We start from the raw sequence: 14,943 nt of genomic DNA on the forward strand, positions 1-14,943 counted from the left end.
GAGAAAGAAGAGAAAATAAATATGATGATATTAATGTATTAACTAATTGTTATGATATATAATTATTTATATAATATTGAATACAATTATAATATATGTATTATAATTATTAATACTTTAATATATTAATTATGTGTATAATAATTAATATGTATAATGATACAATAATGTAATTGATTAAGCATTACTCATTAGTTATTATTATGTCAATCAATTATAAATTAAAAATACATAAATATATTTCAATTAACATATTATACATGTATAATACATAATCATGCATATATGTTATTATCAATATTTATTAATTATGTGAAAAAGAGAGAAGAGAAGAATAATAAATTCTTAATATAGTTTATGGGTTGTCAAATTTATGAATGTTGTATAGTCTATGAGGATAATATGTATGCCATGGTAGGCTTAATGTCAATAGAAATGCCATTAAATGTGTTTGTATTTGAGAAGCTTTGAAAAAAGGTCATAAAGGTCCTTTGGAGATACAATTTTGGCTTGATCATGTTGATGTGGGTGTTCCACTGCATGTATATTTATTGAGTACCATATTTACATATATTACATTTTCATGTATTCAACATTGTGTTAGTCTAAGTTGCCAAATATTTTGATTTGAAGTTCAAATTATGTTCCTTATATCATCCTCCCATGAACCCTTTTGCCACATGAAATGTGCTTTTCAAACCTGTACGAAGAAGGCATCGAGAGAATCTAAGCGCTCCGCCTAAAATAATATTAGCTCAGAGCGAGTGCAGCTTGGATCAGAGTCTAGAGAGAAGATTGGACTTTGCTCACCAATTGGCAATGACAGCCTGGAAGCTGCTGAGCTGGCCGTAGTGGATCGGGAAAAAGGCCAACAAAAGGGGTTTTGGGCGGTGGGCTGTGAGTTGGAAAGAGCCAGGGCCCATGGGCGGGGAGTGCAAATGACGTGGGAGGGGGGCCCGCCCTTCTTTTCTTTTTTTTCTTCGTGGCATCTTCGGCTTTTTGGGAAAAACCAAAAATGCAAAAAAAGGGAGGCAAAAGAGGCGGGGCCCACGCCCCCCCCCCCCCCCCCTCTCTCTCTCTCTCTCTCTATATCCTCCTTCCTTATTATGGTGAACGAACCCGCACTCAGATTCTTGCATTCGTATTGGGCTCGTTCATCTTCCTGCTTCTCCCCCCATCTTTGCCCTGCCCTGTTTGGTCGAGGGAGGCCGCGGCTGGAGTCGTCACCTGCGTCTATTGTTGTTATCTTCTGGGTACGCCTCGCCTCTCTCTCTAATCTCTCTCTCGTTAGCTGTGTTGAAAGTTCTTGATTCTATCTTTTGATGTCCGATGTGTCCAAAGATTTTGATTTATTCTACGCGTACAATATGCCTTCCTTTGACGCTAATGCTGCTCTCTGTTTCTCTGTGGCATTCTCTTCCTTTGACGCTAATGCGCTCTGTTTCTGAGACTTCCCCTTTCGGTGTTCGTCTTTGATGTGAACTGTCCTGTCTCGGAGGCTTCCTCTTGCGACTGTTTTGTTGTTGAGATCAAGCTGTGGCGAAGGCTCGGTTTCTGGGGACTTACCCGTGTGACTCCCTCTTCTTAGTGCGAATGATCTGTTTCTGAGACCGGTTCTTTACCCGGAAACCTCGTGTGAAATATTGGTGGATCGGATCCCCCACGCATACCCAAGCTTCAGGGTTTTGATAGGGCTAGCTGGGAGTCGAGCCTTCGATTTAATGCAGATCTTACATTTTCATTGCAAGTGGAAGTATTGATCTCTGCCTGATACATGCCAGTAGGTGAAGGTTGTCTCATGACGATACACGGTCTTGATTTTAGTCCTGTGATTGAAGATCTGTAACAAATTCGCAGCACTTGGTGAAAGTTGAAACGGACTGTGGGGGTACCGGTCAGTAATGCCACTTGCAAAATGTAAGGTAAAGGAGATCTGAGGAACTGGACGTTGCCCAACAGACAACTTGAATTTCGTAGGCCTTTTCAGAAATCCAAATTGGTATGGCCTCAGACATTGCAGGGGCTGAAGGAAATAATGGTCCAAAAATAGTATTTAGGTTCATGTCCTTACATCAACGATATTTCGGATCATATCTACAATTAGGATGGTACTGCAGATTTAACCGAAGAACAGCTGATGGTTCCATACTTGATCCTTAATGACTTTTCTCATCATTTGCATGCCTTTTGGTTGGTTCTTGCTTGAACCTTTCCCTCTACCAGTGTGTAAAGCATGGGACATATAGTGTTCTTGTATCCCGATTTCCTGTGTTATGGTTCTGTATTCTCAGTCGTACAGTCTGCTTGTGAATCTTATGTCTGTGCTCAATGCACTGTACAACTAGATTTGTTGTAGGCCAATTTTTAGGATTATGTAGAAGTTCATGCATTGCTTTTTGATGAAGTCTTTTACGTGTGTTTAGCCTTTGAAAGCTCAAAAAGTAGGAAGGAAGCTTATCAGTCCTATGTGGGACATTTTACTCACTAGTTTTGTTCTCATTTCTTCTACTGTCTGATTTTGTGTATGATAGATGGCTCAAATGCATGGTGCTTAGTGCTTGTGGTTTTTGGGTCTACCATGTGCATGTATGCACTTGTAATCTTTGTGTTTACCATGTGCGTGATTGAATGAGTAGCTATCTCTTGAATCTGTGCATACATGGATGGTGTTTGCTTGTGTTGTATTTTGGAAATGTATTTTTTTCTCCTCCTGTTTTCAACCATGTACAATATGTGCTTCATCTGTTTTTAATAAGTGTAGTGCCACTGCAACCTTTGGTTTACCTTTGTATCTGTGGCAATGGATGGAATTTTTGCAGGCTGCTGATTTACGCCTACACATAGCTCAAGATGGGAGATGCTGATGAAGTACAACCCCTTGTCTGTGACAATGGCTCAGGAATGGTCAAAGTAAGAAATGTGCTAAAGGATAGATGTTGTAACTGACATTTGTATGCATGCCAGCTTGCCATCATTCTAACTTAGTTGATATCTATATATTGGCTTCTGTCAGGCTGGATTTGCAGGTGATGATGCTCCTCGCGCAGTGTTTCCCAGCATTGTGGGGAGGCCCCGCCATACAGGGGTTATGGTTGGGATGGGACAGAAGGATGCCTATGTTGGAGATGAGGCTCAGTCCAAGCGTGGAATTTTAACTTTGAAGTATCCGATTGAACATGGTATTGTGACCAACTGGGATGATATGGAAAAGATATGGCACCATACATTTTATAATGAATTGCGCGTTGCTCCAGAGGAGCACCCTGTTCTTCTTACTGAGGCTCCCTTGAATCCCAAGGCAAACCGAGAAAAAATGACTCAGATCATGTTTGATACTTTTAATGTACCAGCCATGTATGTAGCAATTCAGGCCGTGCTCTCTTTGTATGCTAGTGGCCGTACAACTGGTATGTCCTACTGACTACTAAAAAGCCTGTTGATACCTACACTTTGTCGTTATGCTATTACTTGTGCTGTATAGCAAGCTCACTATGTGATCTGATGGTGAACTTAGGTATTGTGCTGGATTCTGGTGATGGTGTCACCCACACAGTCCCCATCTATGAAGGTTATGCATTGCCACATGCCATATTGCGTCTTGATCTGGCTGGACGTGACTTGACTGATGCACTGATGAAGATTCTGACAGAGCGTGGGTACTCATTCACCACCACTGCTGAACGGGAGATTGTGAGAGACATGAAAGAGAAACTGGCCTATGTTGCTCTAGATTTTGAGCAAGAACTGGAAACTGCAAAGAGTAGTTCATCCTTGGAAAAAAGCTACGAGTTACCAGATGGGCAGGTTATCACCATTGGTGCTGAGCGGTTCAGATGTCCAGAAGTCCTATTCCAGCCTTCTCTCATTGGTATGGAATCTGCGGGCATTCATGAGACCACATACAACTCCATCATGAAGTGTGACGTGGATATCCGTAAAGATCTCTATGGCAACATTGTGCTCAGTGGTGGTTCCACAATGTTCCCTGGCATTGCGGACCGTATGAGCAAGGAAATCACTGCACTTGCACCTAGCAGTATGAAGATTAAGGTGGTTGCCCCACCTGAAAGAAAGTATAGTGTCTGGATTGGAGGATCAATCCTTGCTTCATTGAGCACTTTCCAGCAGGTAAGTCTGTAGTGCTATTTGCTTTGTTTTACAGGATTAGGGCTAGAATAGTACTTGATTTTATTTATTCTGGAAAGAAACTTGAGCCTTTAGTTCATCTGTTGTATTTTACAGATGTGGATTGCGAAGTCAGAGTACGATGAATCTGGGCCCTCAATTGTGCACCGAAAGTGCTTCTAAGACTGCAGATTAAAACCATGTCGGGATGCTTTATATTCATGGCTTATTGGGAGTTTAAAGATCTAGACCGAATGCCGATTCCAATTAGTTTCTCTTCTGCACATACCACGTGTCAAGCGGTCCTGTTTGGTGGTGGTGCTCCAGGTCTCGTGGAGCACTGTGTTCTTCTATTGAGCTAGAACCCAGTCTGTAAACTCAAGTAGAGGGCTTCCTTTTTTTGAGTTGCCCCTTGTTGATCCAACTTTTCCATGCACTATCTATATAGCTGTTTACATATCTCTATTCATATGATGAAAATTTGCAATGTTGTGAAAGGATTCCCACCTCTTTCCCATGCAGTTAGGTGATGGTATCGAGTCTATGGGTTTTCTGCTCCATCTTTGTGTAATGAAAAGGGCACAGCCTGTTTTTAATAGTCGGATGGGGCTATATTCTTCATGGTTGAAGCAATCAGTTTGTAGATCGGCTGATGGTGCTTATATGTTTGTTTCCAAAGTTTCCTGGTTGTATATGAAGTGTTTCTTGCTCTGGTGGCACTGTTAATGATGTCTGGTAATACTGTGATACAATTCGTTTATGTTGTGCAGTCTTGTTGGATTGGGTTGCTAAGTTAAGATGCCTGAGTGAAATGTTTTGGTAACTGAATATATAAAATATCTACCAAACTCAAGCGATAGTAAATGCTAAAGGAAGAAATATTTCGAGGGTAGGCTATAACCTCTTCAGGAGAGCTGTTTTGTGAAGTCTGTAGAACCCTCCATTTTCAGAAGCTCTAGTAACATCTCCTAAGGTACAGTTGTATAAATGCTCTTTGATAGAAAAAGAAGACTTAAAAGTGTGCTCTAGCAAAGCGTTGGAGCATTTGCCGTTCTTGTTCTAGTCTCCTAAAAAGTTTTAATTTTAGACAAGAGAGAGGGGGAGAGGGTGTGTGACCTTTATTTTAAAGTAGTGCTTTATCTTATGTGAGCTTTATTTTAAAGACTCCAAAGAACTTTTCTCTCTGATCAATATAGCGGTAGGAGTATTTGGAGTTTAGACTTGTCATCACATAAGATAATCCCAACCTTGGAGTTTAGACTTGTCGTCACATAAGATAACCCCAACCTGAGTACAGGTACAATGGGCAATGAACATGTGGAAGCATTGATGGACCTTAATTAAAAAATGATTTTTTTTTGGTGGTGTGAGGGAAAGAGGGTAAAAGTAGTCCCAACGTATATCACTAAATGGTTGCTAAAAGCTATAGAAGCACATGAACCTTAATTAAAAAATGATTTTTTTTTGGTGGTGTGAGGGAAAGAGGGTAAAAGTAGTCCCCCAACGTATATCACTAAATGGTTGCTAAAAGCTATAGAAGCACATGATAATAGATATATTACAACGAACATTTCTTACTTTTTCGTATACTAGTAATGGCAAACAAATAATGAAGTATAAAAAAATGTTGTTAAAAACACATGAATATAAAAGGGAAAAGAAAAAGCAAGTTTTCTTTAGCATGTGTCAATGGAGCATTGCCCTTTTTATTTTTCCCTTTTGAAGATTTTGCTTAAAAAGAGAGTTTAGGGAAAAAGTGATCTTAAGTTGCCACTATACCATTATAAAAGCATATGCCCTACTGGGTAATGCTAATGAGGCATAGAGTGTGTTCAAACATTGTGAATGTGTGTGGTGGTGTCCCAACATAAGTAGATTAAGATTGAATATATTTTTTTAAGGGTGAGTAGTAATATTCACAAGATAGGGTTGGCAATTGCTCTACCATACAAGCAATGTTTCTACACAACTTTTTGGGAGATTTAGAATGAAGGGTTTCTTATAGATGCAATTGGGTTGTTGAGGCAAAAGGGTATCCAAATATACAAGTTTTGGAAAGGCTTTGGTATCACTTTGTTTTGTCCATAGAAGCTTTACCTACACTTCAACAAGAAAACACCTTGAAACATGGAAAACAAGGGTGCTTGCGTTGGTGCTATGGAAGGCATTTACAATTACTTCCATTAAGGGCCTCTAATTCTAGTGACATGTGGCCTCTAAGAAGGCAAATGAAAGTAAATGGAGTGTAAGGGATTGCAATGTTGCACTAAGTGACAGCTCCAAGCATTAGAGGCAAGATGATAAGATGCACTTGGATTATGTAGGCATTATCAAGATGGGTTAGAACATGGAAGAGTTGGAAAAGTGGCTATGAATTGACTAAAAGACATTTAATGATAATAGGAGGGTTGTTATGAATGTTGCCAAACAATTGTTGTGGGTATTAGCGGCTTTCTCCCTACTACATATTTTAGACAAATGTATCTTGGTTTGCTATGTGTGAGTTATACATGTACTTTGTGCAAACACCCCCAATGGAAGATGAGTTTGCTAGATGGTTTTGGCTCTAAGGCAAGGCTCATGCAATTCAAGAAGGGACTTTTCTAAGTCTTGATATCTTCTAAATCTAAAAGGGGTTGAATCCTAGGCTTCATGCTTCAAAGGGAACCTTATTAACTCACTCCTAGCAAGATTAGCATGCATAAAAATGTCCTTAGTCCTTTATGTGCTTGCACAAGCAAGAATGGAGCACTCAAGTTGGAAAGGAGGGTGCATATGCTTTTGGAAATGAGAAAATAGATACCTAAGATGTTGGACTATATGATCCCAATGGAATTGAGCTACTAATTGACATTAAGCTTGCGACTTTCTCATGTACTTGTTTCATTTTCAAAGAGGGAGAGCACTTTGCAAAACATGTCCCCAAGAGGGTTGGAGAAGAGTAAGCACGACAACAAACCAATGCATCAGCTCAAGGTGAGATGAAGAAAAGAAGGAAGACCCAACAACACGAGTAGGGAAGAAGGATGGAATGAAGGGCCTTGACAATGCAAAAGGCCAAGGTTAAGGAACCAAGCATCTATCACAGAGAGAAGCGAAAGGAGAGGACCAATCAACAGGTGAATTAAGAGAAAGTGAAGCTAAAGTAGAGAACCAACCACCCAGGTAGTCCCATTTAGGTAAGAAATAGAAGGTATTGCTCAAAAAGCTCACTTGTGGATAGGAATGACTTTTTTGTGCTTGATGGAGAGGGTGAATGATATGATGATGGATATTTCATTTGATTATGGATAAAAGGATAAGTAGGCTCAACATGATCTATTGCATTGGAAAGTGAGGGGCTTGGGGATCCCATCTAGGAAAGATTTGTGCTATGTGATAGTGTGGAAGAGGAAGCTCGATATTGCCAAGTGACAAGGGACATGATGCTATTAATAAAAATTAGGAGGTTTGAGGAGATTTTGTCTCGGGAGCTAGGATTGTAGTGGCTACAAGCCTCATGATAGGTGAAGAAAAGATTGCAATCGTGCCAATTTATGGTCCAAATTGTTAAATGGATTGCGATTGAATGAAATAGTGGGTGAGGACAACACAATTTTGCTAGGGGATCGGAAAATGACTCTCTTGGAATCAGATCACTCACATAGGAGACACAACATGTTGGTGCAAGAAAGGGAGAGGTGGCATGATCTAGTATCACCAAGGAGTTCATTGGGATGCGATCTTCAATAATTCCCAAAGCTTCCCTTTACCTAGCATAACAAGAGAGTTGGTGATTTTTGGAGAGTAGCTAGACTAGTTAGGATATTTTGGAATGATAGAGCATGGTGGATAGCCTCAGATTGTTGGATGATGATGCTTGTTGAGATAACTCCATTAGATCATATGCCAACCTTTGTATGATTAGTCTAGGCTTAGAAAGAAGGAGACAAAGGTCCACCACTATTCCAGTTCAACACCTCCTTCCTTGGAGGAGAGAGGTTTCGCTAACGTTCAAAGGACACATGGAGGGGGTTAATAATGCCACAATTGACCCTATGTAGAGATGACATAATTGCATAAATGCCAATGTAGTGGTTGCAAAAGAAACTGGCAATGGTCAAGCTAGGCTTTGAAGTTGGATGCACCATAACAACCAAAGATGTAGGGAGGATGTTCTTTTGGCTCTTATTGATTACTTGAAGTTGAAGTAACAAAAGTACAATTGAAGGGGAAGTGGTACCTTATGGGTGACACTCTCACAAATTTTTGGTTCAACTTGAAGTAGAAGAAGCAGTAGAAGCTTATTACAATGACCAAGGATGGGGAAGGGAAAAGATCAAAAGAGGACATTGAAAAAACGAAGGTTAGAATCTTAGTCAATAAAAAAATTGGTACTATTCAAGTTAGTAGTAACCTTAGAAATAAGATTAGTAAGTTAGACCTGACAAATATTGCTTAACCGAGTACTAAATTAGCATTATGGTTATAAGGTTAAGAGGTTAATTGCTAAGGTTAGTGTTACCCCTCCCCCTTTATTAGTTGCTCACACATGACCTCATTAGTTGTCTCACCCATTGCTAAGAATACAATTACCAACGAAAAGTGTATGGTTTCACATATTTTAGAAATTATGGAGTCTTCTTAAATATTCCAACTCCACAAGTTGTGATATCCAATGCTTATAAATTTTGATTTTTTAACTAATAAAATACAACTGCTTTACAATATTCTACACTTATAATCATTTAAAATTTTTAAAATTTTCGACATATCCTATGTTCATGCACTTTATTTAAAATTATTTGAACATGTATATGTATATTTTAATTTTGAGAGGTGAGGCATGTGCTTGAATGCCCAACAAGGAAAGGGAGACACCTCTCTTAATTTTGAAAATTTTAAAGCCATATAAACATATTTTTTAATCCCGATAAGACACATACATCCGAATGCCCATTTGGGAGGAGGGAGGGGGCATCCTCTCAAAAATTACTTGATAGACTATTGATGTAGTCTTGTACTTTATAATGAATTTCTTGAATAGGTACACACTACTTTTTCTAAGGTACAACATACTTACACATGTCCATGTACGAGAGAGAGAGAGAGAGAGAGAGAGAGAGAGAGAGAGAGAGAGAGAGAGAGAGAGAGAGAGAGAGAGAGAGAGAGAGAGAGAGAGAGAGAGAGAGAGAGAGAGAGAGAGAGAGAGAGAGAGAGAGAGAGAGAGAGAGAGAGAGAGAGAGAGAGAGAGAGAGAGAGAGAGAGAGAGAGAGAGAGAGAGAGAGAGAGAGAGAGAGATTAACAGATATAGTGGGCAAGTGCCACATTGGCATATTTATACATGCATGTTAAATTTATAAATATGCTAGTTAAAGAAATAAGTAGATATCATGTATAAATAGTCTTCTAATGGTTTAAAAGTTAGGGTTTTAAGATAGAACTAGTTTAATTTAAAAGAATGTTTTAGTTCACAACCTCTCTCTTCATCTCTTCACATCTAATATATTGCTTCTACTTGTTGCAATGGATGCTCATGCATACTTTGACGAGTGGATCCACGACACATAGTTTATTGACTAGGCTAATAAGATATTTGATGTGTTCTCAAAGGTCTTAAACCTAGAATGTACTCTCTCGGTATTGGATCCCCACCTGTAGGTCATTGAGGATTTTGTTAGCACATTTGCCACTCACTCCTACTCCGTTGAGGGATCCACTCTCAATACTATATTTCCACCTCTAGGTCATGAAGAAATTTATGAGCATCTTCAATGCTCACTCGTACACATCTTGGCATTAGGGCCAAAAACACTTCAAAAAAGGCACTTGTAAGAAAATGGTTAAGTTGCCAATTAGTTGAAATTTTGGAAGAATGAAATCTCCAAATTTGGTTGCTTAGATGTGATCAATGGGAGAATATTTTATTCATTGAAGGGGTCAATTATTAATCGCCCTCATCTTTTAATTTATATTAGGTTTACCTTTTTGGCCGTTTTTGTCTTGGAACTTGAGAAATTTTGTATTTTCAAGATATTTGCACCAAAATTGTGTTCGTTTGCTCCTATGTTTTCTTTTTATACACCATTCTCTTTTACTATTCTCTTCTTTGCACTTTCTTTCTGTCACAGTGAGATTCATTTGTGGTTGATTTGCTAAAATCTTTAGTAATATCTCTTTAAGTAACACAGGTGGCATAGGCACATGTAAGTATAAACTTACCATTTAGCTAGATTCGATTTATACATATTGGAGAAGTATACATAATCAAGTAATGATAGATGAGATGGAGGCTAACACATTGCAAATACAAGGAAATAAGCATATAGATTTGTGGGTGGATGAAAATATTTATCCCAAGGATCCTTTTACATGTAAACCTCCTTCTTTTTTCAATATTTATGACTACATAATATATGTTGGAGAAGGTTACGATAGGATGCTTGGCTTTTGTATAAGGTTATGCTCTGCATTTTACACATACACAACTCAAATGTATGAAATGAAAGAAGCATTATTAATTGCACAAACAAATATTTTCAAGTTAACAAATAAGATTGACATTTTGGAAAATGATAATAAGTCATTATAAGACAAGCTAACATGCTTGAAGGAAACTCCAATAGGATTCAAAAAGAGGAAGAGACCACTAAAAAATATGACTTATTTGTGTGAGAGAGTAAAGAAAAGGACACTAAATCTTGCAAAGAAATATGTCTCTAACATATCAGGCATTAATATCCGAGAAAGTGAGGAGAGAATCAATCTTTTAAAGGAAACCATGAATAAGAAAGATATTTTGAGGATTTTTAAGTCACCTAAAAATGAGGATTTGAGAGGCTTAACTCTCAAAGAATTGGTAAAGGACTTAAAGGGCACTGTAAAACCAAATGAAATTGTAGAGACATGTGATATTGTGGGTATTAGTTGGAAAGGTTATTGTGCTATCTCTAGATTATGGTTTAAAAGCCTTAAATGTAATAGGATAAGTGTAGTTGGGTTGCCTTAGGCCCTTGTGGTATCGGTTATAAGGACTACTATGAATCATAAGATTCCACATGTTTTTGGGGAGTAAATTCATATTGAAGGGTTTATGCCATATGAAAAATAGAAGAGAAAATCTATTTTTGAATACAATGCATTTAACGATATATGAGTTGATCTAAGAAGAGTGCATATTGCAATGGTCCACATGTATAAACTTACGGTAGAAGAATATCACTGTGTTTTAAAGTTTGCCGTGAAGTTGGATGAAGCACACATTCAAAAAGGATAGAAGATAGAAATATTCAACATTTGCATCATGAACATGGCATTAAACTATAGTAGTGGTGAGGGTCAAGCACTGGTGTATAAGTCTAGTCCAAGATGGAGATTTGGTGGGTTGGTGGTGTTTCTTGAGTATCAATTGAGAGTCATCAAACATTGAAATGGTTGTTTAGTCATACAAGTATTCCAAACATTATCAAGTCTCAAAGTGAAGGAGAAATGTTGGTAGTTGATGGGGTTGGTAATTTTGACATGAAATGGTATATGAGCACCGAAATGACTTAAAAATTACCAAATATATATGCAAGAAAAATGCAAAATATCCTTGTGTTTATTGTATGGGAAGTGTTGGATCCAAAGATTGGAGTAGTTTGTATCCAGAAGAGCCCCAACCAGAGACTCTATAGATTTGAGTAAATTTCAAAACATAGAAGACATATGGGATCCCATTATTTCAATTCCTCTTAGAAATGTTCATATTTGTACTTCACGCAGAGATTACAATAATTGACAAGCTTCTCAAGTTGCATCTCGACTATGCATACTTGATTAAGCCATTGTCTTTATCAAATGAGTGTGTTGACAAATGTGAGGCATTACTCTCGAAAATGGGTTTTCATGGGGGTTGAAGTTCATGTAAGACCAGATCTAACACTTTTAGGGAAAGCAAGAGATGTCTTGGCCAATGTGTCTATGGGAGGCTCAAAAGCCAGAGCTTTCTAGAAAACTACTTACGAAAACATGTTAGCATTACTTACGAGTATTGGAGAGAGCCGTGTGGGATCACAACAAATGTTGCAAGCACATCATGACTTGCAATTCTAAGAATGGAGGTTTGGAGACACCTTGATGTCTTTCTAAAACTCCTCAAGCAACAAAATATAACATACACATATCTAGAAGAGTTCTTCAAATCTTGTTCAAGCAATAAAGGAGACATGGGGAGAAAAAGATATCATGTTTTATTTGGTAAGACAAATAATATTTAATGCAAGTTTTCTTTGACAAAATTTCCAATGGTGTAAAATGTTTGCTACTCTCTTGTATTGCAGCACATCATCCTTCATATCCATGGGCCTTACTTTGTGGAAGAGCAAGGTCTCCTAGCAACTTATAGTGGCCAATGCATGAAAAAATTTCACTATTAAGCACGCACAAGTTTTTTTCGAAGCATATGACATGGAGGAGGACTTATGAAAAACAATGCTCCTGGGGAGCTATTCAATTGGTTTTTTGGATGACAACTCCAAAGAATGAATAGTAAAGATGATAACGAAACCTGAGAATTCATAGTATTTTTTAAGATAGAAAAGTACAAATCGAGCTCTCAAGAGCTTTCACATCCTCTTCCTCCTCAAGGATCTTTCATTTGTAACACATAAATTTTCTTCTCTTATAGCCAATTATAGAGTTTATATTTGTTCAATTTGTTGCCAAAGCATAAGACAAGAGGGATAATATGTATCCTACTCTAGAAGTAGAGTAGCTAGGACCGTAACCAAAGATCCTAATTGTTGCTGTCTTCTTTAAAAACATCACCTTATGGGCATTATATTGTAACTTAGAGAAACCAAGTAGCCTTGAAAGTGCCTTAATACACAATATAGGCCATGTTGCTTCCTTTGAGAATGTGTTATGGAATACTAAGAAAACACAAGGATCAATTTTAGCCAACTAATGCCCAAGTGCAACGTCCTTTGATGAAGTACCACCAACTCTTGACTCTTTGCCACATCCCAAGAAGTTATTAGAAACATGAAATCTCTAACTACAAAATAGACAAATACCCAAATGAAAGTCAAACTCAAACCTATCAATGTATTTGACAAAATCACAGATAATATTACCACTTGGTTTTCATCATGCTCTAGTTTAGTTGGATTTCATAGATTAATTGATGACGATGTCTCATTGGTGGCTTACAATTCTTTAACATACTTCAATTATTCTCTTCCAAAATTGAAAATTCCAAGTCAGTCTTGAAGATAGTTAAACTCCTCATTAGTAATTCCCAACTTTTTCTCAGCATCTCTTGCCTTGTTGAAATAAAGAGAAAGGGGTCCCCTTGCATCAATAAACTTGTCATATGCAATTTTTGTGTTCAGTTTAAGTAACTCTTCATTGGATTCATTCTTGACATCAATTATGCCATTTGCAATATTAGAAGCCTCTGCAATGATTGCTAAACAATAACCCTCTCTAAGATTAAAGAGTCTTTGGATGTTTGATAGTAGTATGTATTCCTTGTCTTTAATAGGAAAAGTTGGAAGAGAAAGAACAGTATAGCAAGAAAAGGAGTCACATACAATATCTACATTTGCATGGCTTTCTTCAATAATGGTCTCAGCTTTGAATTGAGTGACATCTAGTTTGCCAGCAATAGATGCTTTGTGCTAAGGGTCCATACGTTCCTTTGTATCCTTCTCATCTACCACCTCATCCAATAGGCAAAATCTAAAAGACTTTGCTACCTCCAATCATTGTTCATTAGATTTAATATGATATTTAACAACAAGGGTATATACAATAAATGTGATCGAATTTGGCATAAGCTTGTATTCCCTAGAATGAGTATAATAAAACACATTTGTTGCACAAAACCAGTCAAGAGAATGAGTTCCACACTTATGAACAACAACTTCTCTAAAGGAGAGGTCCCAATAGGTATATGAAAATATTCATTTGTATCCTTTTTCAACCACAAGCAATGGTAGACTTTCAAACTTAGCAAAGTCCTCCATACAAAACTTTTTGCAAGAGTTCACCACATGATCCATATCCCAATTAGGGTTGAAAATATCATTTGTAATTGCATAATAAGGTAAATCCATGCCATTTTGAAGAAGAAAATCTAGGAGCCTTTTTGAAGGAGAAACCTCTATGATTAGAGACAATCCAAGAACCCTCAATAGTGATTTACATTTGCTTGGAGATTTCTTAGGTATTCCCACACCTGCTACTACTGAGTATGGAGAAGAGGCTGAAGGAATTTTAGAAGCAAAGGATATTGCAACACAAAGTGAACCCCTTGACCTTGTAGACAACCTTCTTCTTTTCCTCTTATGTGTGTCCACATTTGGGGAGCCTTGAACACTCCTAGGATGACATCTCAAGATCCAAGATACAATGTGAATAATTATACCTTACCATACTAGAAGTCCATCCTTGCTTTGTATCCTGACAAAGAGATAGAGCAAACATAAAACACTACAATAAAATAGAAAATATAGGGGAATGCAAATATGATGCGAAAACAAAAATTAGAGCTTGAAAAATGACCCTCTTATCTTCTATATTGGAATGAAGAGATTAAAGCCTTGAGATAGAGAACAATGCAAAAAAGGATAGGAAAACACAAAAATAACACTAAGAGTATAGAACAATCAAGATGCAAGATCAGGTAAAAAAAACATATGACAAACGTGCAATAGATTTTTATACACCATTGGGGTAACCTAACATGTGGATGATCATCGGAAGCCCTAGCTAATGATAGGGTGCCATGTGTCATGAACTACCTCGACTATATAAGATGGGCATTGTCTTATGTGGACCATTTTTGTTATCATG

The 14,943-nt window shown here is 37.7% G+C and overlaps 1 protein-coding gene across 1 annotated transcript; it reads left to right on the forward strand.

Moving 5' to 3' along the window:
* The first annotated feature begins 1,093 nt into the window (after window positions 1-1,093).
* On the forward strand, window positions 1,094-4,819 carry LOC148029485 (actin-like). Its single transcript, XM_087688324.1, has 5 exons — window positions 1,094-1,253; window positions 2,820-2,910; window positions 3,014-3,407; window positions 3,515-4,128; window positions 4,243-4,819. The coding sequence occupies exons 2-5, from the start codon at window positions 2,851-2,853 to the stop codon at window positions 4,306-4,308; spliced, it is 1,134 nt and encodes a 377-aa protein (XP_087544450.1). The 5' UTR covers window positions 1,094-1,253; window positions 2,820-2,850; the 3' UTR covers window positions 4,309-4,819.
* The last annotated feature ends 10,124 nt before the right edge of the window (window positions 4,820-14,943 follow it).

Source organism: Lygodium microphyllum, chromosome 11 (genome assembly GCF_053477565.2).
Source record: "Lygodium microphyllum isolate KBCC chromosome 11, Lygodium_microphyllum_v1.1.10, whole genome shotgun sequence".
NCBI lineage: Eukaryota > Viridiplantae > Streptophyta > Polypodiopsida > Schizaeales > Lygodiaceae > Lygodium > Lygodium microphyllum.